Source organism: Tribolium madens, unplaced genomic scaffold, assembly GCF_015345945.1.
Source record: "Tribolium madens isolate multiple individuals breed KSU strain unplaced genomic scaffold, Tmad_KSU_1.1 Scaffold_3;HRSCAF=73;Tcas5.2_LG2, whole genome shotgun sequence".
NCBI classification, from domain to species: domain Eukaryota; kingdom Metazoa; phylum Arthropoda; class Insecta; order Coleoptera; family Tenebrionidae; genus Tribolium; species Tribolium madens.
The window spans coordinates 6,531,821-6,558,651 of NW_025401006.1; the positions used below are offsets into that span (position 1 = coordinate 6,531,821).

The window sequence follows — 26,831 nt, forward strand, 5'->3', positions numbered from 1 at the left end:
TTCTATGTTACCGACCAGGTTCGATTTTATCGACTGAGGAGAATTATTGATCGAATTGACAGAAAGCGTGTCCGCCATTTTGTTGCGCCTCAGAAATTAACAAAATTTTCTATTTTTATGGTGCAACTTTACAAAATTCGTGTTTTATTGACTGAATTGTTGTTGGTAGTGCAATTATGATGACTACGTTTCAACAAGAGCGGTTAGTATTAAACGGAGGGACAAATATAGTAAGTAACAAGGCGTAGTGCCCCCAATGTGTTTTAACCTTAGTATTTCTAGCCAGAACCCATGAACACTCCAGAAGAGTCAGAACCCGAGCCTCCGGCCCCGGGTACCGAGGACCCGCCTCCGAAGATTCCAAAACTTGATAGTAAGTATTAACTTTGAATATTGTTATTAGTAAGGTATAGAGCCTCAAGTACGGGACACCCATACTAATGTGCGATGTCTGCTTGAGATGTTCCAGAAATGAGATCTGCCAGAACGTAGCCTCACGTGGAGTTGAACGAAATGCTGTAACCGTAGCCTACACGGTTACATGGTAGGAAAACCAAAGAATTTATACATGTGTTTGAGTATGAGTTTTTGACGAGATTTTTGCGGTTGTCTCTTGCGAAACACATACTCATTCAACATTCGTTTGATTATCGCCAGGACAATCGGGTTGTTTTAGACGTATCTATTTTCTCTTTGTGTTTCCAGATACAGTTAGGTGCAACCAGATTCGAGTTGTTGCGTTACTAGAGGCTTGACTTGACCGCCGACTGCAAACTACGTGCAAGAACAACAAAATGTACATAATTTTTTAAGAGTTAATTATACCACTTTTGTGGCAGGGTAGTAATAACTTTTCAAAGTTGCAAACTTTATAATCACAAAAAACTTCAAATATGTTGTATCAGTAAGACGTCAACGTTCGCATTTAATATTGAGCACTAAAAAAAAAAAGAGATTGACAGTATTTTTATATTCAGGATCTTCACTAAATGTTCTTGAGCTGCAAAAGTTTTTTACAATGGATGTCAAATGTTATTAAGTTTTTGTTCCAGTAATTGATCACTGAATTATTTAGTATTTACTTACATTACAAAACATTAAAAATGAAATTATTCAAAAATTGTAAGTAAAGCAAGAACATTTCTACACAAACTGATCCATGATTTTCGTTAAATTGTCAATTATTTTGCTCACATTGAATTTTGTTTTAGATGGATCACAAAAAGCTAGTTTAACTTATGATCTTAAACAGATTGGAGAAGTTGTCACAGGTAATCAAAGTAATTTATTTGGAAAAATATTAATTTTGGAATGTAAAGGACCAGGAGCTAGGAGTAATACGATTGCGGGGATCCTCGGTGGCGCCCTCCCAAAACTAACATCAGATCAGAGCGACAAGGTCAGCAAAGCGAAAAAGTATGCTATGGAACAGAGTATAAGGATGGTACTTATGAAACAGACCCTGGCTCATCAGCAACAGGTATATTTTTTTTAAAGGAGGAAAAAAGTGACAAGCTAATGATGTAAACAGAAATATATTTAAGAATTATATGTTAGTAATTTGGTAGACATGGTTTTTCTGATTACGTCATTGTTGGGTTTTTGGATAGATTTTTTTTGCTGGAAGTTGTTTTATTGTCAGAAGGGTCAAGCTGTTGAGGATTAGATTTAGTTTCAGTTTCGATTTTATTTTGATTTAGTTGTCGCAGTGTGTGGTTTTACTAATGAGACTTTGCTTCACAGAAAAATAAGACCTTCCAGAGACATCAAGTGTTAGTTTTAATGTGCAGGTTAGTGCGTAGCTTGTCGCACGCGCCCGCTCAGGGGGCGAGAGCTCGCCCCCAAGCTTGCGTTTTCTAGTTGTGACATGCCACTTGTCCTCTGTTGCAGCAAATGGCTAGTCAGAGGACTCAGGTCCAGCGTCAGCAGGCTCTCGCCCTTATGTGCAGGTTAGCACGCTTCATCGTCCATTGCATTTTTACATTGTTGCCTTCATTTCTATCATCACATCTTCCATTTTGTCATTTCATTGGTTGTTGCACTTTTATTGAAGAGCAACAATGTAACAATTATCATTATCATCAGCATGCATGATTTGCTTGTGTCCATCAAGAATTACAAATGATGATCATTTTTCAGTTGAAGTTGTTGAGAAAAGTTCTTTTCTCCGACTTGTGATTTTTTGCTGATAAGATCTGATTGATTTCACTTATTCTGTTGTTTTTGAAATAATTTCACATTGGAAATTATTTTAAAAATAAAACAATCAAAATTTGATATAATTAACCATTTCATAAGTCCAATGTTTATAACTAATTAATATGTACATTATGAGACGAATATTTGGGTGACAAGGTACTGGGTTTAGGGTATACGTTGGAAGCATCAGTTTTGAACTCAAGGAGGATACAATTAGGCAGTCCTTTTTACCATTTGGACCAATAAAATCCATCAATATGTCATGGGATCCAGTCACACAAAAACACAAAGGATTTGCATTTGTTGAATATGAGATACCAGAAGCGGCTCAATTAGCATTAGAACAAATGAACGGAGTTATGATAGGTGGACGTAATATTAAAGTCGTTGGACGGCCTAGCAATATGCCCCAAGCTCAAGCCGTCATTGACGAAATACAAGAAGAAGCAAAACAGTATAACCGCATTTATGTCGCCTCCATACATCCAGATTTGACAGAAGAGGACATTAAAAGGTATAAAAATCAATAATAAACGTTTTTTTTTCTTTCAATTTCACTTTCGGTTTTCTTGAAACGTCAGTTGATGTATCCATTTTTGTCCGGAACACACCTAATGCACTTATGTTTGCAGCGTATTTGAGGCATTCGGTCCCATCATATACTGTAAACTTGCGCAGGGAAGCTCCGGTCACAAACACAAAGGCTACGGTTTTATCGAGTACGAGACAGCACAGTCGGCGAACGAAGCGATCGCGAGCATGAATTTGTTCGATCTTGGGGGCCAGTATTTGCGTGTTGGAAGGGCCATAACTCCCCCGAATGCTCTCCTAGGCCCTTCATCCGGTTCCAGTGTGATGCCAACGGCGGCGGCGGTGGCCGCAGCCGCCGCCACTGCCAAAATCCAAGCCATGGACGCGGTGGCAAGCAATGCTGCTGCGTTGGGTTTCTCCAAGTTGAGTCAACCGGTGGTAGCGGCTGCGCCACCACCTCCGGTGATTCCGGCCGTAATTCCGCCTCCAGGGCTGGCCATACCGCAAGTGCTTCCGGATAATACAATTCAGCCGACGATAGTGCCGGTAGTCACGGTGCCCCCAGTGATTGCCCCTCCGACGGTTGTGACCCCTACGTTGGCTCAGCCGGCAGTGCCTGCGAGGAATAGTTCAGAGGAAGCGCTGAAAAGGGCGCAGGAAGCGCAAATTAAACAACAGGAGGAGTTACAGAAGAAGTTGTTGGATCAGAATGAGCCGCAGACGTTGCAGCAACAGGAGAATATGAGTATAAAGGGACAAAATGCTAGGCATTTTGTTATGCAGAAGTTGATGAGGAAGGTCGATTCGAAAGTAGTAATTTTGAGGAATATGGTGGGGCCGGAAGATGTGGATGAGACGTTGCAAGAGGAGATTCAAGAGGAATGCAGTAAATATGGGACTGTCGAGAGGGTGATTATTTATAATGAGAAACAATCAGAAGAAGATGATGCGTCCGATGTCGTGGTTAAAATTTTTGTAGAGTTTTCGGAGACACCCGGTATGGGAATAAGCGATAGTTTTAAAATTTGTTAATTGTTTTTTTGGTTACAGAAGCGGAGAATGCCAGAGATGCACTTAATGGGAGGTATTTCGGAGGAAGAATGGTACAAGCATCACTCTATGATCAAACGTTGTTTGATCATAGTGATTTTTCAGGATAAGTGTTAGGAACGAGTAATGTTTGTTTTTTCTACTGTGTAGGAGTAACTGTTCTTGTTAAGTATTAAACTTTAAAAGTTTTATGGTGCAAATTATGTACTTTATTTATATCAATTCAATTTTCTAAAAAAAACTGTACATTTTGAAATCATTTTGCAATGGGATATGTAACTTTGCCTTTTTTAATTTGTAAATAAAGCATAATTAAAATGATGGCTTTGTCTTTATTACCCAACAAAAAAAGAAACATTCATTCTTTGTAAGTAAACATTCAAAAATACAATTTCTATTTTGAAACCGCTTCTTTACAATAAAAGGAAAACATCTTGTTAAATCGCATTTATTTTAGTTATCTACAGTATTTACAATTTCTACAATTGACAATCACTTATTTTGCTTGTACCCTGGAGTCATTTCAAACTCTGGCCTTTTAGGAAATGTCTCCATCCCCTTTTCGGCAGGCGTCATCTTTCCCCCTTTTGCATCCACCGCAATTGCATTTTGTTTTTTAGTCTGCATCAAAGCGTAATTCCTCATTACTTCATCATCACTAGGAGGCTCTTTCCTCCTGCCCCTCAACCAAGACTCCCATTCAGCCGGCATTTCTTGTTGGAAATCATCCTTTTTTTGGGGCTCAAACCACCGCGATGCTTTTCTTTTCCCAATTGAGGGATCAGCCGGAATTTCGTAATATTTGTTACCGAAATAATCACTCCCGACCAAATTGCCTCTGATTTGTCTGGGCCTTAAGGAATTTATGAAATTCGTTAAAACCGCTTTCCATATACTTCTAGCCGGCGGCTGAGACATTTTTGAAGCTAATAACGGGTGATAAGCATCACGAAGGTCACGAGGGGGTTGCGGTTATTTTTCGAAAATGCCCGAGGTTATGGAATAACCTCAAAATTTATTGAATTATTAACTGATGCAACCTTATTTGGATGGGGCGCTCGTAATTGAAACGAGCAATGTTTTAATTTAAATCAAGTTTAATTGAGTTTAACGTTTGCAATAAATTATTTTTTATTGAAACGTGACGTGATGTTTTCAATTGTTTCACTATTGGCAACACTGTTGAATTCAAATTTCGAAATTTATTAACATTCGACTTGTTTTTCCTCATTAGAATAAATAAAAACTTGAGAACAATCGAATTGACGTGTTTTATTTGCACCCTGAATTTGTGTAAAGAAGAGTTGTAGGTGATTTTGAGATTGTCTTTGGTGGATTCGCGTCAGTGGTGGAAACTGGCTTTTTAGGGAATTTGGTTTTTCTTTGACGTGCAGTGATGTCATCTTCAGGCGTGGTGCTGAAAGGGGGCCGGGGATTGGTTGTAGGGAAAAAATGGTATGGCTGACGGTTTAGTGAAAAATGAAGATACACAAGTGTGATAAATCTGTGGTGAATTTCTACAGTGGTGTAATAAAAATTTCAGTGGTTTTTGCATTTTTAAAGCTGGTTTAGATTCGTAAAGTAAGTACAAAATCTGTTAGAATCGAGGTAAATAGTTGGACAGGTTGTTGGCCATAAACTTGCTATTCTGACATTTCCTTTCACTGAATATGAGGATATTCATCATGCAAAATATGGAACACATATTTGTGAATCCTCGTTTCCTCAAAACCCTGAAAATTCTACGATTTTCAGCCTCGAACATGACATTCACGTCCTTGTGGTGAAATAAATATCCTCGATCCTCTTATGATCCACAGTGTACACATATTTACGTATGAAAATTACAAAAGTGTAAAGCAAATAAACTCTGTTCCAGACAAATAAACAAAAATGCGGAGAAGAAAATCGCTTTTGGACACCGTTCCAGCTCCTTGAGTGCAGTGTTTGTGTGTAATCTCGTGAACATTAAAAATCAAAATGTCTTTCTTCAACAATATTAAAAAAGTGCTTCATTTCGGTGGTAACGATGCGAAAAAGAAAAAAGTGTTCAATAACGTGCGTATGGAATGCGACCCCGAGGAGTTTTGGGACATGATAGGGGAGTTGGGCGATGGGGCTTACGGCAAAGTCTACAAAGCCCAACATAAACATACGGGACAGTTGGCCGCAGCGAAAATGTGCCGACTTGATGGAGAAGACGATCTTTCTGATTTCATGATAGAAATTGATATTTTAACTGAGTGTAAACATCCAAATATTGTCGAGTTGCACGAGGCTTTTCAGAAAGACCAGCAACTCTGGATGTTAATTGAATACTGTGATGGTGGGGCCTTAGATAGTATTATGACTGAATTAGAAAAACCTCTAACTGAATTACAAATTGCTTATGTGTGCCAAAATATGTGCAAGGGATTACAGTTCTTGCACAGAAATCACGTTATACACAGGGACTTGAAAGCGGGGAATGTGCTGCTGACCATGGAAGGAGGGGTCAAATTGGGTAAGTTGGACCGAAATTGTAAAAAATTGAAGGATTTACACGTGATGGATCACTGTTTAATCAATTGATTTTGATAACAATAAACCTACAATTTAATCTTTAAAAAAATTAACTATTTAAGACATCAGGGGCAACTCGTCACTTAAATAAGATTATTTTTGCCTGGAAAAGGAGATGCTAAGGTCAAAAACAAATATGTATGTACACGTTTTGCTAAAACAAAATTTTATTCAAACATAATTTTTTATTACTTTGTGTTACGACCGCCAAGGTTAGGTTACAGAGTCGAATTGTTGTATACAGTGGGTTAAGGAAGAACGCTTTATGGTTTATAAACTTAATAGGCAAAAAATTATCAATAGTAACGACTCCTGTCGTAATTTACACGATTTTTTTGTCATCCTGAGTTGTGATTGACAAGGAGCTAAAAATACACCGTGATCATTGAATATGTAATACATGATTCATTAATTCGCGAGAATATTTACAAAATCACTTTCTCTCTCATTTTGAATACATAAAATCACAATTTTTATTAGCGCGTTGTATACAGGTGGTCCAGAGTACTGATAATTTCAAAACATAGCTATCTTGTTTTTAAACTCACTAGAAGTGAAATGAGGCCTCTCGCAATTTTCATGAATTGTAAAAATTAATTTGTTGAAATTTTAAATTCTTGCTAATACATTCAAATCTAAAATTATTTTTGTATACAGGATATTGAGTAAAGGTAATTCACTGAAACTGAGAAGGATACAGTTGTTCAAATGGAAACAATCGAATTTTTTGCATTATGTCAACATTTTGTTGCCACTTTAGGCATGAAAGATGTACTAGTTAAAGTTAAAGCGTTTGTCAGTTTCTTTTTTTAGAGCTTAAATTGACTTGTTGTAGGTTAAGTGATTAGGTTAATTGAAATATATATAGCAAGGTCATAGTTCATTTTTGCGACACTATAAAATAGTGTAATTGTATGCTTGGAACTACCTAGAAAAAAATAAACAAAAATAAAAACTGTTGATTGGCGGAAGTGAAAGTATTTTCAGCCGCTAGCCTAACTGACTTAACCTGACTTAATCCAAAGGTCATAGCTTTTTCTTAACAAACACTTGACTACTGTTAAAGTGCACTGTATCACACAGTATTTTTTTATTTTTGGAAGAATAGAGAGAGGAAATTATTAAAATTTAGTCAGGTCGGCTGAAGTAAAGAAATAACTACTGGTGTTTATGCACGATTGGTCAGTGGGCTGTAAACAAATGTCGTTTGTTGATTTACTTATTTAACAAACAGTTAAATCAGTTTAAGAGAATATTATTAATCATCACGTGTTTAGTTATTTTTAATTGTTTTTTTTTCTTTGAAAGTTGTCACTGTCTGATTTTTACCAGAGTTCTTTTTACTATCTTTCAAAATCAAAACTCAATTAGTGGTTGGGTTACTATAATAGCATACAAATACCTACTGTTCGAAAATAGCGTTAAAACTTCTAGTTTCTGAGTTTACTTAGGAAAATTACTTTTGTACTTTGCATTTTTTTTGTTCGTTTGCAAAAAAATTGCTTCATGTAGCTTTATTATTGTTTACTTTGCTGGTGGCAATTAACATCTGATGTGTTCCACCAGCCGACTTCGGAGTATCCGCTAAAAATAAAAGTACGATGCAAAAACACGACACGTTTATCGGAACGCCATATTGGATGGCCCCCGAAGTGGTCCTTTGCGAGACTTTCCGCGACAATCCGTACGATTTCAAAGTGGACGTGTGGTCCATGGGCATAACCCTCATCGAGTTCGCCCAGATGGAGCCGCCCAACCACGAAATGTCTCCCATGAGGGTATTACTCAAAATCCAGAAATCCGATCCGCCGAAATTAGAACAGCCGTCGAAATGGTCGAAGGAGTTTAACGATTTCGTATCAAATTGTCTGGTCAAGGATCCACAAAGGAGACCCACGTGCGATGAGTTGTTGAAGCATCCATTTATTAATTGTACGTTAGACTCGAAACCTATCAGGGATTTGTTGTTGGAGTATAAGGCGGAGGTCGTCGAAGAAGAATTGACAGATGATGATCCTGAGGTAAGGATGAGGGATCATTGTGGGGTTATCGGGTTGCACTATTGGTGTAACAGTAACTCGTTTCTTAAGCTTTTGTACATAATTTCATGCTTAGCGGGGTAGGAAACATCGCAAGCACAAAGAACTTTATCAGAGAATTGGTAAGTTTTCTGGATGGGGGGGGGGTGCTAGTGGAGGGTGCATTTTAGAAAGGATTTGATTTTTTTTAATACATTTTTTTGTATATTTAACCCTTCCATAAGACAACAAATGATTTAATAACAGACGAAAGTTTTAACAATTTTTTTTGCTTTTCTACATTTAAAATTAATAATTATTATCGGTACGTAAAGTAGTGTAACCAAAGAGGAATAAAAACAAAATAATATTGTGTTATGTAATTGTTTTCAAATTACACCAGACAATGCAAAAATTTTAATTTATTCTAATAAGCAAGAGAGAAGTTTGAATTTTGGCTGAGGTATCTTTTACATGTATTTTAAAAAAGAAAAACATTTTGTACATTTATTAACTTATTTATGTTTTAATTTAAAAATCTATTGTTGCAAACAAACAAATTTTTTATTTCTATGATAGTCGAATATACAAGAACTGTACTAAAGATGTTAGGAAAACAAAAAAGTTTAAAGGTTGTAAATATTTATGTAACAAATTATTTAAACATAAACAGTTACATATAATAAAGTCTTTATTACTTGGAGAGCAGTGACCGATTTAAATTTTTTTAATTTGTAATGAGGTTTTAGGTTTTTGTTTTAAAATGTTCTTTTTGAAGCTTTAATTAAACTACAATTGCTAGCTTATTTTTTAGTTTCCAAGTATGTACTCGTACTATTCCTATTTATGTTAAAAACCATTTGGTACAATTATCTTGGTAGTTTAATAAAGAATTAAAGTAAACCCAAAATTTCCTCTAATTTGAAAATTTATGTTATCACGGCTTGTTTGTTATGCATGCGGCTCTCCGGGCCCTCCTTCGCCTGGCATGTTGGCCCAGGTGAGAAAATCTGTTGGCTTTGGCTATTTTTCCGCTTAGATTTTAGCTTAGAAACTTGTTAATAATACAAACTGGAAAATTCAATAAAAATTGTTTTAGGACAACCGCACTTCTCATGTTCCTCTGGATATCGAAGATGACTCCACTTCTGTAAAGAGCAGCGAAGTTGACAATAAAGGTAAAGTAGTTTAATTTAATGAAAATAAAAACTGATTTGTGAAAAATTGCAGTAAATGACCTAGAATCTCCCGTTATTATTGTAGAAGAAGAAAATGCTAAAGATTTGACAGCTTCGACGCCAAGCAATGTTCAAGCCGACAAAAAACCGGTAAGTTTATCGTCATCAGTTAAATTTTGTAAATTTATAAAAATAATTACAGCTGGAGAAGAAAGACGAAGTCCAGAGGAAAACCTCTCGAGATAAAGGCAAAGCACCTCTTCCTCCCATTCAACCTCAACCAAGTTCGTCAAACGAAAAACCTCCAGCACCAGCTATACCTGTCGCTATTCCCAATCTACCAACGCCTCCATCTTCGCCCATTACACCTCCAGCAACTCCACCAAGTTCTAGTCCAGTTCATCCAGGTAGCGAGCCCGAAAAACCAGAAAAAAATACAGACAACGTCGATAATATTAAAGAAGTATTAGAAAAACAACTGAAAAAGAGACAATCTGAAGGTGACGTAGCGAGTGACGCTGTTACAGTCAGCGCACCTGCGACATCTGAAGACAGTGTTAATAACTTTGTCGTGGTTTCCTCACAATCCGAACGAAATAAACTAAACACTTCCACTATTACCATCAATTCTGATCTTCCTGATCCCTCAAACAGTCTAGCGTCGAATATAAGTCAGGTAGGTGGATAAGATGGTCATTGTCATTTGTTTCATGTTTGTGATTACAGGTAACTGTAGTAACGACACATCCGCCCGTCATTATCGACAATACTCAGTGCGTGTCACGATCTTCAACTTCTCCCAGTAATAGTACAAACGAAGTCGTGATAGTCGCGAATGAAACGAACAAAACACACGTAGAATCATCTGATGAAGAATGTTACCCAAGTTTGGATTCTTTGGAGTATCCTCCACCTAATGAATTCCGCGATAGACCCCTCAAAGCGAAAAAATTAGACGAGAGCGAGGTCTTAATCGTCGACTCGAGTTATGTTATAAACGATTCGGGTCTGGACGTATCCGACGACAATTCCCGACTTTTGGATACTAGTCACGTGTCTGTTGTAAAAATCGACGAAGAGAAAGTCCAAGTCAAAGATTCGACATCATATCTTGACAAGTCGGGCGATAATTTCCGAAGTTCAACGAGTGATTTATCGAACGCTTCTTCATGTAAAACCGGAAGTAGTGATGAGGTTCGTGGAACTTCTATAACGCTCGACGGACCTCCAAACGAAGTTAAAGCAAAAATGAATGGACAAGTTGTTTTAAATGGGAAAGGATTCGACAATTACGAATCTGCGTTATCTGATAGGTCACATAGTGACTGTGGATCGGTTCGGAGTAACGATTCGCATAGAAGACCGGTTTCGGCCAAAAGTATCGAACATTCAGACATTGAAAGTATTTCAATAGCTAGTCACGAAAGTCGGGGAAGTACCGGAAAAGAACCTAAAAATGACCGACTATCGGAATTAGATGAAAACGATGATGGGGTAGTCTTGAGGAAAAAAGCCCAAAAAACAAAACGGACGTCTATAGCAATCGCCAATCGCAAGACCCGGAAAAGGACAAGGAAATTTATTATAGATGGCGTTGTTATAACTACCACAACAAGCAAAGTGATTTGTCCCGATGAAGACAATTACAATTTAGCAGATTTGCACAACGACAGGAAACAGGAATTACGCGAATTGAAATATTTGCAAAAACAAGAACAGAAACAATTCCAGGATCTGGCGATGAAGGAGAATTTAACATTGGAACAACAAGAGAAAAAGTTCGAACAAGAACGAGCGAATCTCGAACGAACGTATGAAAATGATTTAGAAATGTTGAGTCGTCAACAGAGGATGCAAATCGAAAAAGCTGAAGCTCATCAAGATGCCGAATTGCGAGCAATGTCGAAGAAAATTCGAGGGGAGCAAGAACGCGAATTGAAGCTTTTCCGAGACGGCCTTAAGCAAGAATTGAGATTACTCAAGGCAGAAATTGATTTGTTACCGAAAGAGCGTCGCAAGGCCGAGTTTAAGCTCCGAAAGGAGAAAATGGACATCGATCACCTCGAGCGCGAAAAGGCCTTTTTGGAGAAACTAAACGAGAATCATGAGAGTTCGTTGAGACGACTCAGTGATTCGCATCGTGAGAAAATCGCGTTGATGGAAAGACAGTTTTTGCAACAGAAGCAGCAGTTGACAAGAACACGTGAAGCGGCGCTTTGGGAGATTGAAGAAAGACAGATTCATGAAAAGCATCAGTTAATGAAGAGACAGATTAAAGAGATATTTATTTTGCAAAGGCATCAGATGTTGACGAGGCATGAGAAGGAGAAGGAGCAGATTAAGAGAAGAGCGGCGAGGAAGGAGGAGGAGTTGTTGAAGAAACAAGCAGCGGAAAAGAGGTCGCTACCGAAGAGGATCAGGGCGGAGATGAAGGCGAGAGAGTTGATGTTCAGGGAGTCGATGAGGATATCGATTTCGGGAACGAACGATCCGGAAGCGGAAAAGAATAAGTTCAAAGAGGTTTGTTGATGTTTTTAAGTGTTACCAATTTGTCATTCTCATAATTTTGAAAATTGAAAATCGTTGCAGTTTCAAGAAAAGGAGAAAAAACGCTACCAAGCCGAACAACAACGCTTTGAACTAAAACACCAACGTCAACTCGAAGAACTCCGCGCGATGAGCGATGCCACTATCAAAGAACTCGAACAACTCCAGAATGAAAAACGTAAAATGCTCCTAGAGCACGAAACGATGAAACTTAAGCAACGCGAAGAAGCTTTCAGCCGAGAATTAAAAGAATGGAAAGCTCAACTCAAACCGCGAAAACAGGTAAATCATCGATATGTCATTGTTTTTCTTTTATGCACGATTGTTTTTTATTTCGCATGCACATTCTAATAACATTGCACGCATTATAGAAACTCGAAGAGGAGATGCACAGAGAGGTGGTAACTTCGGATTTCATCAAATACTTACCAAAGTTGCATGTAACTGGACTAAGTACATCGTCATCAACTGATCAGGATATTCAATTCCCACTAACCACACCTAACACTCCCACATTTAGAGATTCACCACCTACTTGGGGGCGGGTTCGGTCTTGGACCCATGGTAGCGGTAGTAGTAGCAGAGCTAGTGTTTTCCTCCCCTCGAATCCCGATGATGATTCTGCTGTTTAGACTGTCTTTGCTTATTTGCTTCATACTAAGATCCCTGTTTCGTTTTTTGTTTTTGTTGTGTCGTAAATTGAGTAATTGTGGGTTTAGAAATTGGAAGAGGCGTTTGCTCAGCAGTTGGAAGAACAGGAAAGAGTTTATGGACCGATCAGCACTCCCCTGGCGTTGCCACCAGATTTGCCCGATTTGAGTCAGGAGAGTTGCAAGATCGGTATGGGGTCAACAAGGAGCAGTTTATCGTCGGTTTCAGAAGGATAGAAAGCTTGTAGAAACATTATACTCCAAAATGTGCCTCTGTAGATCCAGAGCAAGCATTTACCTTAACTCGTGTATATATTTATTACACAGACTGAATAATCATAATTAAGAAAATCTATGAAACAAACAATTTTTCATTTTTTGTTTGTCTTTTCTAAGATTTAAATGAAATTGAGGTGACCTGATAAGCTACTTAAATTTTGAAAGTCTAAAGGGAGAATTTTTGTTTCAGGTTATTTACTGAAAATAAAAAATCAACTATTGTTAGCTTGCTTGCTAAAAACTAGATTAGTTTTACGTCGATCCTTTTTATTAAATTAAGATTAGAGGTGATTGAGGATTTAAAAATCGTGTGCATTTATTAAAAAACCAGACTGACAGGTTACACTTGTTATTTTGTGAAGTGTTTAAGTTAGATTGTACTAATAGTTCAAAAAATTGTTATATCATGTTCGTAAGTATATTTTAAGCGAGTTTTCTTTGTATTGAGATATTAATCTAACAATAAATACTAAATAATTATTATTTATCATAATAGATGATTGTATTGGGATTGTTTTTTGTTTACGCTTGCACTACTCCAGTCTGATGTATAAATATTATTATTAGTCCATGTTATTTAAATACTGAAATTTTTATCTGCTGTATTCTAAGGTGTACATAAAAATTCCATCTAACTTAAGTTTATTAGGACAGTGTGATAAGATTTTTATCGTCTTTTTAGTTCGTTACTAACGTTTGCCACTATCATACTGTTCTGTATTATTATAATGTACAGTCAGTGTATTTTATTTTTATGTGCATATTATTTACCAGTAACTATTCAAATAAATAATTTAAATAGAACTTCATTTCTTACTTCGCTTCATATTCTTCTATTTCCACTTTTTGTGGGACAGCCCATGGACCTAGTACCTATAATAAATACTATTTATCTCCATGGGACAGCCGTATATTACCTGCACAGAACAGATATGTAGATATTACCTGCATATAAAAGTGAGGTTAGAGCAGTCAACTCTAAAAAAATTATTTTAGCTAGGTTTTTGCCAGATATTTCAATTTAAAATGATGAAAATGGTTTTATTTGAGCAAATAAGAATGAAGAACTGCCGTTTGTGTCACACAAAGCCAGGCCAGCACGATATAAAAACAGATAAAAAATTGGTGAAAGAAATTTATGAATGCACAAAAGTAAAGGTGATAAATGAAAACTTGCACAATTTATAATTAAAATGAACATTCTTTATAGGTGAATGATAAGTCAATGGAACTTTTACCGCGTTCTGTGTGTGAGGAGTGTAAAAAAACTATAAAATGTTTTTCACTTTATAAACAACACATTCGCAAAGTGGATCAGTGTTTTAGAAAGATTTTAAAAAACTTCGATGCGAATAAACATAAGGAAATTAAAGCAGAAGAAGTTTTTAAATGTGATCAGTGTCCAGGAGAATTCAATGATTACGATTTACTTAAAAATCATTTAAATTCACATAAAATAAATGTTAGTCTGGAAGAAATTAAAGCAGATGTTTCTTGTCCTAAATGTGATAACAAGTTCTGTAATTTAGAGGAGTACGGATCTCATAATTGTTTTACTGAAGAGGGAAATACTCAAAATGAGGATGGAAATAATGAGAAAAATTTTAATTCAGGTTCCTACATTTGATGGAAATAACAGAATGAAAAATAAATTTTTGTAGATGATATTTTTGAAAATACAACAGAAACTGAAACTTCGGAAGCTTATAAAAAAGCTAAATACGTTTGTACTTGGACCAACTGCAAAAAAATTCTTAGTTCTGCATACACATTAAAAACTCATGAACTAAAACATCAGGGAAAACGATCATTTTTGTGTGTAACTTGTGGTAACAATTATTTGTTTTAAATGCAAAACAAAAGTAAAACATTGTTGCAGGCAAAGGCTTTATAACAAAAAATTCATTAACCTGCCATGAAAAAATACATTTGGAAGTAAAGGGCTACATATGTAAAATCTGTAATATCGGGTTTTCTGTAAGAAGTAATCTAAGGGCACATGAAAAAAAACATCATGAAGGAGTCAGATTTTATTGTTCACAGTGTTCCAAAGCGTTTGTTTCAAAGTGCAGTTTAGAAAGACATGAAAGAATCCATACGGGGATTAAAGAATTTAAATGCCAGTCGTGCCCTTCAGCGTTTTATACCAAAAAAGAGCTGTTGAAGCATCAGAGATATCACCAGGTGGGCATTTTTACTAAAATGAAAAGCGTTCCGCACGGAGGTATTTTTTTAAATTTTGTTTTGCTACGCTTCGTAATAAAAATATCGTTTTATGATTTAAATGCATAACAATAAATTCGGTTCATAATTTGAAGGGATATTTTTTATTATTGTTAAATTTCACTTCTTCAACACTGCGTGTCACTCAAACGTCATCTGATAAAAATTGAGGTTAGAGGATAAAAAGTTTGGCAACTAATTAACGCCCTTTCGTTGAAAGTTAAGCTATAACTCGTTTTGTGACATCAGAATCTAAGTTGCCACAATGTCAAGCTCTATTGCCGACGAGAACGAGAACACGGAACGCCTAGACGGCGAGGGGGCCAAAAACGAGAAAATGTTCACTTTGAAGAAATGGAACGCCGTTGCAATGTGGAGCTGGGACGTAGAATGCGACACTTGTGCAATTTGTCGTGTCCAAGTAATGGATGCTTGTTTGCGATGTCAAGCAGAGAGCAAAAAAGATTCATACGGAAAACAAGATTGTGTAGTTGTGTGGGGGGAGTGTAACCATTCATTTCACTATTGTTGCATGTCTTTATGGGTCAAACAAAACAATCGTTGCCCTTTATGTCAACAAGAATGGTCTATTCAGAGAATGGGCAAATAATGATTTTTTGTGTACTTTTCAGGGTTTGCGCTTACATAAATGTGACGAATGCTTTAAAACTTTTTTTGAACGGCACCACTTGATCATCCATTTGAGGAGTCACACTGGGGAGAGGCCTTATGTTTGCCAGTTTCCCAATTGTGGTAAATCTTTTACGGAAAGTCAAAAATTAAAGAGACATCATAATGCGAAACATGCCCAAACATAGCTGTATACACTTTATAAGTTAATTTCTTTTTAATAAAATATTATAAACTAAATTGAGTTTTATTTTTTTGGCGCAATATTTTTTGAATGATGCTTGATACCAACTGTTGGAAGTCACCAAAGTGGCTTCCCAGTTTGTCCAACCTATAGTGATTTTCCTTTGGCAGCTAAAAGTTTCAGGTTATAGCTGTCATTGGTTTTGACTTTGTAGTAAGTATAATTATGTCTAGTCAAGAACAGAAAATAAATAATTTATTAGATCGGTTAAGACTAGGAAACAATCCTCCACGCAATCTTCAAATGTCCGGTCAAAGTATCGCCAGAAATAATGGTGATGTTCCTCACAGTCGCCCAAGTCTCCCTTGTAAGTTGTTTAATAAACTAAGAAGGAAAATAAGAGTAATCTTTTCGTATTCCTAGTGGGCACCGTCCCTAGCAGGCCACGAGATTTGTCTTTTACGCCAAGAAGCAGTGAAAATTTAGAGACTGATAGGAAATTGAAAGAAATCATGAAAATTAGTGGTAACTTAACAATCAGCAACAAATTATATGAAACTGATATAAAAGATATGGAAAGACTTGAAGAACTTGGTTTTGGAACCTGTGGACACGTTATTAAAATGAGACACAAACCAAGTGGTGAAATCATAGCTGTCAAAGTAAACAAGGCTCAAAAATTAACACAATTTATTTCAATCACTTTCATTTCAGCAAATGCGACGCTCGGGCAATAACGATGAAAATAAAAGGATTATTATGGACATTGAAGTAGTTCTAAAATCACACGATTGTAAATATATAGTTCAATGTTTAGGCTGTTTTATAACTGATTCAGAAGTCTGGATATGCATGGAACTTATGACTACGTGTTTTGATAAGTTATTAAAAAGATTAGGTAAACCTATACCTGAAGAAATATTGGGTAAAGTTACAGTTGCTGTAAGTATAGATATTTCTTTGCAACACAAGACTGATCAAATGTTACAGACTGTAGAGGCTTTATCGTATTTAAAAGATAAGCATGGTGTGATACATAGGGATGTAAAACCATCAAATATTTTAATTGACACTAAAGGCCATATAAAATTGTGTGATTTTGGTATTAGTGGACGTTTAGTGGACTCTATGGCAAAAACGAGGAGCGCCGGGTGTGCTGCATATCTAGCTGTAAGGTTTTTTTGACTTCTTAATTACTTTTTTAACTGTTTAATATAATAGCCTGAGCGCATTGAACCTGACCCCAAAAACCCTGATTATGATATACGTGCCGACGTTTGGTCATTAGGCATTACTCTAGTTGAATTAGCGACGGGAGTTTTTCCTTATCCCAATTGTACAACTGATTTTGAAGTCTTGACTAAAGTTCTAGGACAAGATGCACCAAGTTTACCTGAAACTTTTAGTCCTGAATTTAGGGAATTTGTTAAATTTTGGTAAGATTAACGTTATAGATAATTGACGGTGCTAAAATGTTGGTTTTAGTTTAATTAAAGATCAAAAACAGAGGCCTAAATACGCGAAGTTGAAAAATTTGCCGTTTATCAAAAAATATGAAGTAAAACAGGTGAATGTAGGGGAGTGGGTGGTAAATGCACTTAAGGAAGCAGACGCTGTAGCCAACCCAACAGCGCCTAGGTATGTTGCATGGTTAGTTTCGATTTTGATTTTTAATTTCTTTTACTTTAGTTTTTATTAATTGCTTGCTGTGTTTTCTGAGTGATTAATAAAGAAAGTGGTGGTTTTTATTAAAACCGTGCATGCGTTTACTAAGGTAACTAACAGTAAGTTTAACTTTGTTAAGTTGCCTGTTATTTTTTTCTACTCTTTGAGTTTAGTTCAATTATAATCAATTTTTTTCCTGTTAGACCAAACCTCGCACAGTCAACCTTACGTCGTTTTTTTACCTCGCATCAAAGGCAACCACCAAATACCCAACATCTTGCTCAATTCCTGACGAATATTACCAACGGCAACGCGCAGTGTTCCTACAAACCGCTAAAACCACCTGAACCTAAAAAAGAAGAACCTCCGGTTTATCAAAGTTTACCACCCGAAGGTCGGCACAATTCACGTTTAAGCACATTCCAATTGAATCACCAAAGAAATGATAACCAAAGGACAGACGATTTGCCCCACCAAAGTACCACCGAACCCAATGATCGTCTTTTCAAGACCTACTCGCCGTTTAAAGCATATCAGAACCATCTGGCAGCGAAACAACGCGAACAAGACGAGTTTCAAAGACCGGAAGCGGCGGGAGCGTCACCCTATGCCTCTAGGAGGGTCACCGAGAGTCATTGGAGGTCGCCAAGTGCATCACCCTTGCCTCTCAGGTCGCAATTTCAAAGTCAAGAACAATACAATTGTGGAAATACTAGTCCTATAATTTTGCAAAGGTTCTACCACCAGCAGAAACAGCAACAACTAGCGAAGGAAGCCGAAGAATCGGGTAAGAAATTTTTCACAATCACAAAAACAATCATTAATGCAAATGTAGGAAAGAAGCGATTTGCTTCCTACATTAAGCTGCAGCTGAGCGGTGATCGGAGTGGAAGATCATCAAGGCATCAAAGCCCTGAGCCCCCACCTAGAATCAATAGAACCATCAGTAGCGAAAATCAAAGTCCTCTAGCGATGCACCGGAATTTTTTAGAAACGAATTCGCCTAGTCTCTCAAGAAGGTAAGTGAGTTTTCAGGTGAAAGAAAAAATCTCATATAAAACTCAGGTATATATCGCCAACGCCCCCGGTGCCTCCCCCCAGGCGCTTATCCGAAAGTACGTCTGTGCCAGGCTCTCCACAACATTTACGGGCTAGATTTCACTACACGCCAGAGCCCCAAAGGCGGCTATTCCACAATAACGACGTGTCATAACATCTCAAAAAATTCAGAGTACTTAGAGAAAAAAACGCCAATTTTTAATATCGAAATTGCCTTCACTGTACTGTTGTTGCACGGTGTGAATAAGCTTTGTAATAGATCAATATTTAACATTATTTAGTTGACTTGTCATCAGTCTTAAGCACTGCATAATTGTCGAAATCTATATCGAATAAGAAATTTAACGGTCGGAAAATTATTTCATAAAATTTACTCTTTTCGGAGTATTTGTATGACACCAATTTTTAATTAAATAATAATTAAATTTATAAACACTCCTAACGCACGTTTTAAATGCGAATCGAAGACTGGGCATCGTCGTGTAACTTTAAAACGAAAAAAATATAATCATTGATCTCTCAACTTTCAAATTCAACATTGAAAACAAATTATTTTTATTAATATTTGGCATCAACTGAGCACACTTGTGAAAATGGGTTTTTTATTTATTTTTGATCAAATTTACAATTTGAAATATGTTGATTTTGATTAAGCTAATTCACACCGTTTTAGAGCGGTTTCGCTTGCGTTGAATGCGGCTTTTACATAAACGAAGAAAATTCGTAATTTTGTTTAAATGGTGCTTCAAAAATGATCCATTCGGGTTGGCTTAAATGAATTCAGTCGTGATAAACAAAAGACGGCAGTGACAGCTAAATAAGTAGATCTAAAGGTCGATTTTTGTTTGTTGCGGCACAAAATTCTTTGATTGAATTTTTGCAAAATATAATCCTCGTCACTGTCTTTGAAAATGGCAAACTTTTTTAGTTATAATCGTGTGTTCTGCTGTGTTTGTAAAACATAGTCACTTTACATTACTAGTCTTTAATCCGTCAGGATGTTGGTTGCTGGTCCTGTGTATTATTAATTTTTTAAGTGATTTATTTTAGAAATAAATAATTTTAGTATTAAATGATTTTAAGATTAAATAAAATTCATTATAGGACTGATATTTATTACAACAAAAATTGCTCGCTTATGAATTTTTCGTAGTTTGTTGATATTTTGTCGAGTGATTGGCTCGATGAGATGTCAATAATGTCCAAGTTTCATATTTTTTAATTTTCTCTATTAAAAAATATCGAGGCTTGTTTGAATTTCTCGTTTTTCTGCTATGTTAATATTTATTGAATTTAATTGTAATTAACATCAGTTTAGAAAAAATGCTCTAATTTATATTTTAATATATTTTTTAAAGGCTGTTAATTTATCTTTACCCAATTCATGTCTTTAGATATTATAAGTTGTAGTATTAGAATTATGAAATTCACATGCACTATGATTTTTTACAGGTTTTTAAAAGAATCACAGTCCTTCAACTGTGTTTGTAAATAATTAAAGATGCCATACCTGATATTACTGTATAGTTTAATTTAAAAAATGATGTAAATATACCTACCTGACTATCATAATTAAAAAAATATTTTAAATCAAAAGTGTCTTATTTCTACTCCCTGTAAAGAAAACTCGGGCTACTTACATAATTTATTTATTCATTCTTACAACATACAATATGTACTATTAAAAAACAAATTCAAACAAAAAATCAACGACAAGACGTGCAGCGAAATTTGAACTGCTTTAGCTCATCTTAACACACACACATTCACTGGAGGCGTTGAGACTTAAACTAAGTTCTGTACAGGTCACTTCACTCCATCTCTAGTACCCTAATTTTTTCAGAGCCTTTAAGTCTACATCTTTGTAGTAATCTTCACTGTAGAAAAAAAGACATTTATTTAGAAGAATTTTTGTTACAACGCTTCACCAAACAGTTTCACCGGTTTTTACACAACGCTTTCGCTTTGCGGTTTTAAAGGGTCACATTTATCCAAAAGAAAGTATTTTTAATTGCGCGAGTTTTTTTCTTTATACACAAACTAGGGCCTGGAGGACTTAAAGTAGCTCTAAAGTCATCCGGGGCTTAGTTAAAATTTCGGGTAAATGTGACACTTTGTTTTAATAGCCGATTTGTGTAAAGATGGCACCCAACCAAAAGGTTGTTATGTGAAATTGAAAATGTTAGCCTCAGCCATGTTAAGTAAGAAGTTCCTCATAGCCGTATTGGGGGTTGAAAAAAAAACAAGGGGGGTAAAAAACAGTTTTTATTTATTATAAAAAATGTATTTTTGTACCGTGGTATAGAGAATGAACAAATTTTGCAAGTAAAGTTTTCGTCTCTGAATCATTTTAAATTAATCTACAATATAGGAACAGAAGGTCAATCGGTTAAAGTAGATACCCGATTCCTTAAACTTAAATTCTATTTAAATTAAATAATACAAAAGTGAGTATCTCAGTCTACCGAATGACGGTCTGTCATTAGATATGAGGTTACGGGTGATGAGGTTTTATGGATTAATTATCGGCGGGTTCGGGGGCGTTGCGCGACGCGGGTGCTGGCCTCGGCTTGCTCTTCGTCGGTGGTTGATGAGATCTCGACGATCCGCTGCTTTGGAGCCCGGCTAACAGTTCGCTCTTGCGGATGCTTTTCAAGTCCAAATCGCCGTAGTAGTCCTCGCTGTGAACCCCCGACTGGATTAGGCCAGACTCAAAGGATGGGACAAAGCGAGGGTGAGACAGTGCGAAAGAGGGTTAGAGCACAGATCGGCCGAGTTAGTCAGAACGGAAATGACACACTTACCATCCGGGCACATCCTCCGGATCTTCGCAGTTTCCAGTACCGTCAGCGTCGCCGATTTTGAAAACGGTGCCGATGGGACAGCCGTACTCCCGAGCGGTGCCCTCAAGGCAGATGTAGTACTTGCGGCAGTCGTCGGGGTGCGCGTGGCGGGAGAACGAACCGGAGTTACTCACTTCGCCAGGGGCGGGGCAAGAGAAACCTCCGGCAACTTCTAAAGAAGAAAGGGACATTTTTTATAAGCATTTTTTATAGATCCTCCAGCGACTTCAATGTTTTAAAATACATAATTATTTAAAAAATGTTCGGTCACACAAAAATCATGCAAATTTTGTAATTTCCACAAAAGTGCTAAATTTATCTAGGTATTTTACAACAATGAATTGAATAAACTCTTATCATTTTTTATAACACCTTGACATTTGCAAAAAATCTTCAAATAATTTATTTACATAATTATGTACTTTGTATTTTAAAGATCATGAATGAAAGATGATTTATATTTACCACAAACGGAATTCTTTATTGATAAATTCTTTAATAAATTTTGATTTATGATTTGATTGGTTAGTTAATGACTAATTAAGGATCCTGTTGGAAATATATTTGCAATTTCATAGAATTCTGTTGTGGGGTATTTTTTTGTCGTTTAATAAGTATGGCAAATTTTTTTTAACAAAATAATGATTGTTATAGTTCTATACAAATGTAATTTTTTTGATTAAAAATTTGTTAACATGTGTTATTTTATGATCGCAAAAAATTGGGAAAGAGTTTTGGTCTAGTATGGATAAAATTTTGATTTTTCCAGAAGAAGAATTTAATTTCTTTTAGAAGTCTAGATTTGTTTGAAACTGTTAAACGATAGATACAAGTTGTCCTAGATAAACTTTCTCGGTCAGTCTTGTTATTATTTGTAAACCGTTTATAACTTGCGTGTAAATCGAACACGAAGATACTTACATGATAGAAAAAAAATTATTTTATTTTTATAAATTTATTACTTATTAATCAACAAATAATGATTGATGAATAGGTATGTACCATATTTAAAAATAACATTTTTACAAGTAACAAGGAAGTTAATTTTTTTAGATTTTGTAACATTTTGAAATTTTTTGTCACTTATTCACTTTCGTTCCTAACGAAATTAGTCAAATTCGTTATTTTGTTTGTTTAAATGAAAACAGGTAAGTAAAAAAGTTTTAAATTAGAAATAAATTGCAAGTTTTTTTGTGCAATATTTGCTATAAATGTAGTGCATTGGTAAGGCCAAACTATTTCAAAGTTTAATATTTAAATAGCAATTAAGTTATTATAAATATTAAAATGTTTTGAATAAAACATTAACAAAAGATGTTAAATGGATATTTGTTTGTAATTGTCGTTTGGGAAGTTTTTGAGAAAAATTAGGTTTTTTACGATTTCAGATGTTAAATTGTGTTAGGTTTGATTTTCTACCTTCATTTTTGCATTCTGGTACTTGGTCGGCCCACATGCAAACCCTGGCTTCTCTGTCGTAGGCCAGTCCGGGGGAGCACTGGTACCTGGAAGCTTCACCGTTCCAGCAGTTCCAGAAGACGTCGCATTTGGCCTCATCGGCAAAGATTCCGTAAAGTCGTTCGCAATGAGGCGACGAGATTGGTGGTTCTGCGAGATTTTTTGTTCCTTTCAAGACGTTTGTAATTTTTTTTCCGACTTACCAAGTTGCGACCTGTCGCCACAGTCGACATTATGGATATAATCACAGTTTTCAGTCAAGAATTTGGGATCGCTGGCATCGAAAGCAAGCCCATTTCCGCACGTTTTCAATTCAGCGACGTTGTTATCGCACTTCCAGTATTTATCGCATGAGGTGTGGTGTGGGTAGAATCCGAAATCGTCCGGACATTTGAAATTTTCCTGTCCCAAAACTGGGAAAAAAACTAAATCAGGTTTTGAAAGTGACATTTTCGGTAACCTATCGACATTTACAAGACCGCATTAAAAATGGAAAGTGGAATCCTGCAATTGCGCCTGAAGACCAAAAGGTAATATGAGCGGCGGATTGCGCCACAAAAAAGTTTTTTTGTCGACTAAAAGCGAATTTGAAAAGTGTTCCACATCGCGGTCTTTCACCCGACCATGCAAATCGAACACACCTCGGGTGCATTTAAGTCGAAGATGCATGCTTGCATCATTTGAAGAGCTTTCCAAGGAATTATTTCCAGTGAAAATTGCTTCGAAAGGTTAAGGTCGTTTCACGCATTTTTATATTTAGTCGCTCCACTGAATTTGAATAATTGCAAGTGATAGTTACTTTCTATCATAATGTCTCTCTTTTTTTGAAGGTCGCGTTCCAGTACGAGAATAAACCAAAAAAAAAAAAACTTCTTTGAGGCTAATAAGGCACGAGAGAAAGTTCCTCAAAGCCTAATATTCATACGCATGCAATTATGACATTACTGTTATGTAATACGTTATGTATGCGTAAGTTAAATATGTGCAAAGCTTTTATTTTAAATTAAAATATTTCATAATAGTAAAGCTTTGCGATTTGGAGATAAAATAAAGCAGTTCCTGTTTTTCTAAATCCAGCGGTGCTATTGTGAAAGTGAACGGTGCATTTGTATAGGTGGTGACTGATTAAATAATTAAGTTACTTATGGGTGGCTTATCATCGGAAAGCGAGACCATATTTTTATACTTGATTTGGTCGAGTTTAACCTCAAGATTTGCGTAATTCGATGTTTATAAATGATTTAAGCACTCTTATTTAATCTTATGGCTTAGTAGTAATGTAAGAAAATTTCTGAAAAAAATTGTGGCACGCGACGTAAGTGCCGGAATTGGATTTTGTCACATAATAAATAAATGTTTTTCGCAACTGCAACTAGAAATAACAAAATTAGCCTTCGCTTTAACCTACTAACAATTCGTGCAACTGAAAGTTGATCATTTATTCAGTAATTTGAATTTTTGACCATTTGTTAGACGGAAATTAACAAATTGAAAGTGCATTCACGAAATTCCACTTGAATTGCTTTTATTTATAGAAGACAATAATCGTATGCAAATATTTATTGCAAAATAGTCTTTCGAGCAGTTGAAGGTTGACTTGTGCGATTTTTAATTGTAAAAGTATTTACTACGAGTTCCTGCATCATGAAATGCCATTATCTCGGCAATAACTGTTACCACATTCAAGTTATTGCACGAGATTTTTTATTTTATAAAAGCATCACTTAAATTGATCTAATTTAGAATTATAACACGACCTACTTGTTTACGCTTTAGAAAAACTGGAAATTTGTTTTAATTAATTTGTATTTGTGTCCGATATTTAAACATCTGCGTGATCAAACAAGAAATTTTCTCTTGAAGGTGTCACAAATATGCATCGCGTCTAGAAATTTCTTATTTGAAAGTCGCGTCACAAAATCACTGTCACGGTATAATCCGAAAATTCATCACTTGTACGTACCAGAATAGATGAGTGCACTGAGCACCAATAAACACGCGTGGGACTTCATCTTTGTGCACTTAAGTATGTATCACTGTGTTTCCGCAGGAGGCCTGCTTACTTTATAGCCGGTCTTGCAGGACCCCCCGCTTGCTGATCCTGCTGATAGCTCTTTCCTCTGTCTATACCGCTATTGCTTTCCAATGCACGCCACTGACGAAGCCGGCAACGTGGTCGAGACTTTACCAAAACATGTTTCACATACTGAATTGTCTTTTTGTGGAAGAAAAAATTAAGATGCAGAACGAGCCGACGATTTATTTGGGAATTTTCAAGTGGGCGTGTCGCCAGGACTCTGATTTTGATTTTATGGGAAATGATTTTTAACATTCATGATGCGGAATTGACATTGATTTTGAAATTCAAGATCAATTAAAATTTAATCTGATTGATTTTCTGGGGGACAGTGATTTTTATTAATAATTAGTTCACATGTCGATTTCCCGAAAATGCCACTTTTTTAGGTCACTCTGTAAATCTTCTTGTTCTTATTGTCAGCAGTTACAAGAAAGTTTCACATTGTTATTTTCACTGACCACTGAGAATACATTATCGAGTTCAATCTGTTGTTTAACGATTAAAAATTGGCGCTTTCATTTATTTCTAAGTATGAAAAATGTTTGTTTTAAAAAATATCGCATTTTTACAACAACAAATTGTTTATGAAATAGTCTGATTTTATCGATTAAAAATCGTTTCAAATTCTTATGGTCAGTCAAGGTTAAATTTATTCGCTGCACACAATAAATCAAACTGCCAAAAAATGAGGGTTACTCTGGCAGTGCACATTGCACTTGACTTTCTCAAAGATGAATTAAAACATATAACTATAGGGCGTCCCGGCTAAACCCCACATTGGAAGTTCTAACAATCATAGTTATATAAAAAAATAAAATAAAAATATAGCCATAATCGGTTAATACTTTCAAGATGACGGAAATGCATATCAATTTCGTTATTTATTATTGTTATTGTTATTTTAAATAGAAAAATATATTTTTTTATTATACCTGCATAATAATCCTAAATTAAAACACGCTGCAGCGTGCGTAATTTGGCCTTTATACACGCTGAATTTTAAAGTTGTCTCGGTAACAAGAAATAGTGAAATGTCTGGACCAATTACAACGTGAAAAAATGTAACGTAAACTAGTAACCGTCTCTACGAAAACGATTCACAAACAACCTTTGATAATTTTATTGTGTAAATTCACATTTTATCAATGCTCATGAAAGATCGTAAATGGGCAGGTATAATAAAAAATAGCGTATAACACTCGTTTATAAGCGCCTTTAAAACACATACGACGTTAAAAGCTCAAACCCGTCATGCGTGTTTTGCTTGCTTATAAACTAGTATTATAATAAACTATTATATTGCGTTTTTGGATTGCCCAAGTGATTTTGCGAATGTTTTTATGAGCCTTCTTTTTTTGTCAAAAAACCAACTTATTTAAAAAAAACTAAGCAAAACCGTCTAATAGAACTTTAGTTTAAAAAAACATTGTAATGAAAAGCTACATTCAGAAATGCCAAGAAACATTCATACTTGTAAAGTGTGTTTAATTTAGAAAAACATAAGTTCGTATTCTAATATTTTTGGGACACGCACTAGTTTGGTATTTATCATTTTCTTATATCATTTTTTTTTTAATTTTAACAATTGAAGGTCAATAATGGACTTTACCAACTCGCTGGGACACCTGTATATTTGGATGGTTAGGGTTTTTATAATTAATACAATTTTTTGAGT

At 35.8% G+C, this 26,831-nt stretch overlaps 6 protein-coding genes across 12 annotated transcripts; 4 read left to right on the forward strand and 2 right to left on the reverse strand.

The window, feature by feature from the left end:
* The first annotated feature begins 53 nt into the window (after positions 1 to 53).
* LOC123007624 (STE20-like serine/threonine-protein kinase) lies at positions 54 to 13,835 on the forward strand. Its single transcript, XM_044403018.1, has 16 exons — positions 54 to 230; positions 283 to 373; positions 1,212 to 1,271; positions 1,320 to 1,480; positions 1,891 to 1,949; positions 2,369 to 2,713; positions 2,832 to 3,727; positions 3,781 to 3,833; positions 5,749 to 6,283; positions 7,909 to 8,363; positions 9,460 to 9,538; positions 9,591 to 9,688; positions 9,741 to 10,214; positions 10,265 to 12,058; positions 12,128 to 12,367; positions 12,805 to 13,835. Exons 1-16 carry the CDS (start codon positions 177 to 179, stop codon positions 12,970 to 12,972), a joined length of 5,562 nt encoding a protein of 1,853 aa, XP_044258953.1. The 5' UTR covers positions 54 to 176; the 3' UTR covers positions 12,973 to 13,835.
* LOC123008058 (NADH dehydrogenase [ubiquinone] 1 alpha subcomplex assembly factor 2) lies at positions 4,215 to 4,982 on the reverse strand. The gene has a single exon (XM_044403643.1). It carries the CDS (start codon positions 4,696 to 4,698, stop codon positions 4,273 to 4,275), a length of 426 nt encoding a protein of 141 aa, XP_044259578.1. The 5' UTR covers positions 4,699 to 4,982; the 3' UTR covers positions 4,215 to 4,272.
* A 31-nt stretch (positions 13,836 to 13,866) lies between the features above and the next one.
* On the forward strand, positions 13,867 to 16,107 carry LOC123008057 (zinc finger protein OZF-like). Of its 4 annotated transcripts, none has more exons than XM_044403642.1 (6): positions 13,867 to 13,976; positions 14,026 to 14,172; positions 14,225 to 14,627; positions 14,676 to 14,843; positions 14,894 to 15,198; positions 15,870 to 16,107. In XM_044403642.1, exons 2-6 carry the CDS (start codon positions 14,041 to 14,043, stop codon positions 16,053 to 16,055), a joined length of 1,194 nt encoding a protein of 397 aa, XP_044259577.1. In that variant the 5' UTR covers positions 13,867 to 13,976; positions 14,026 to 14,040; the 3' UTR covers positions 16,056 to 16,107. The 4 variants fall into 4 exon arrangements, with proteins under 4 accessions (XP_044259577.1, XP_044259574.1, XP_044259575.1 ...); XM_044403639.1 differs by having other exon boundaries at positions 13,912 to 13,971; XM_044403640.1 differs by having other exon boundaries at positions 13,912 to 13,971; positions 14,026 to 14,166.
* LOC123008059 (RING-box protein 2) lies at positions 15,216 to 16,010 on the forward strand. Its single transcript, XM_044403644.1, has one exon. It carries the CDS (start codon positions 15,503 to 15,505, stop codon positions 15,845 to 15,847), a length of 345 nt encoding a protein of 114 aa, XP_044259579.1. The 5' UTR covers positions 15,216 to 15,502; the 3' UTR covers positions 15,848 to 16,010.
* Positions 16,108 to 16,224: 117 nt separating the features above from the next.
* On the forward strand, positions 16,225 to 20,371 carry LOC123007083 (dual specificity mitogen-activated protein kinase kinase 7-like). Its single transcript, XM_044402117.1, has 9 exons — positions 16,225 to 16,418; positions 16,475 to 16,713; positions 16,766 to 16,993; positions 17,042 to 17,221; positions 17,273 to 17,487; positions 17,537 to 17,689; positions 17,920 to 18,503; positions 18,552 to 18,735; positions 18,782 to 20,371. The coding sequence occupies exons 1-9, from the start codon at positions 16,277 to 16,279 to the stop codon at positions 18,927 to 18,929; spliced, it is 2,073 nt and encodes a 690-aa protein (XP_044258052.1). The 5' UTR covers positions 16,225 to 16,276; the 3' UTR covers positions 18,930 to 20,371.
* Positions 20,372 to 20,408: 37 nt separating this feature from the next.
* On the reverse strand, positions 20,409 to 25,197 carry LOC123007814 (protein obstructor-E-like). 4 transcript variants are annotated; one of them, XM_044403263.1, is made up of 5 exons: positions 25,040 to 25,197; positions 23,280 to 23,489; positions 23,038 to 23,226; positions 21,580 to 21,790; positions 20,409 to 20,652 (listed from the first exon to the last, which is right to left on the reverse strand). In XM_044403263.1, exons 1-5 carry the CDS (start codon positions 25,086 to 25,088, stop codon positions 20,598 to 20,600), a joined length of 714 nt encoding a protein of 237 aa, XP_044259198.1. In that variant the 5' UTR covers positions 25,089 to 25,197; the 3' UTR covers positions 20,409 to 20,597. The 4 variants fall into 4 exon arrangements, with proteins under 4 accessions (XP_044259198.1, XP_044259197.1, XP_044259196.1 ...); XM_044403262.1 differs by having other exon boundaries at positions 23,280 to 23,501; positions 25,040 to 25,129; XM_044403261.1 differs by lacking the exon at positions 20,409 to 20,652 and adding an exon at positions 21,028 to 21,456.
* Between the last annotated feature and the right edge of the window lie 1,634 nt (positions 25,198 to 26,831).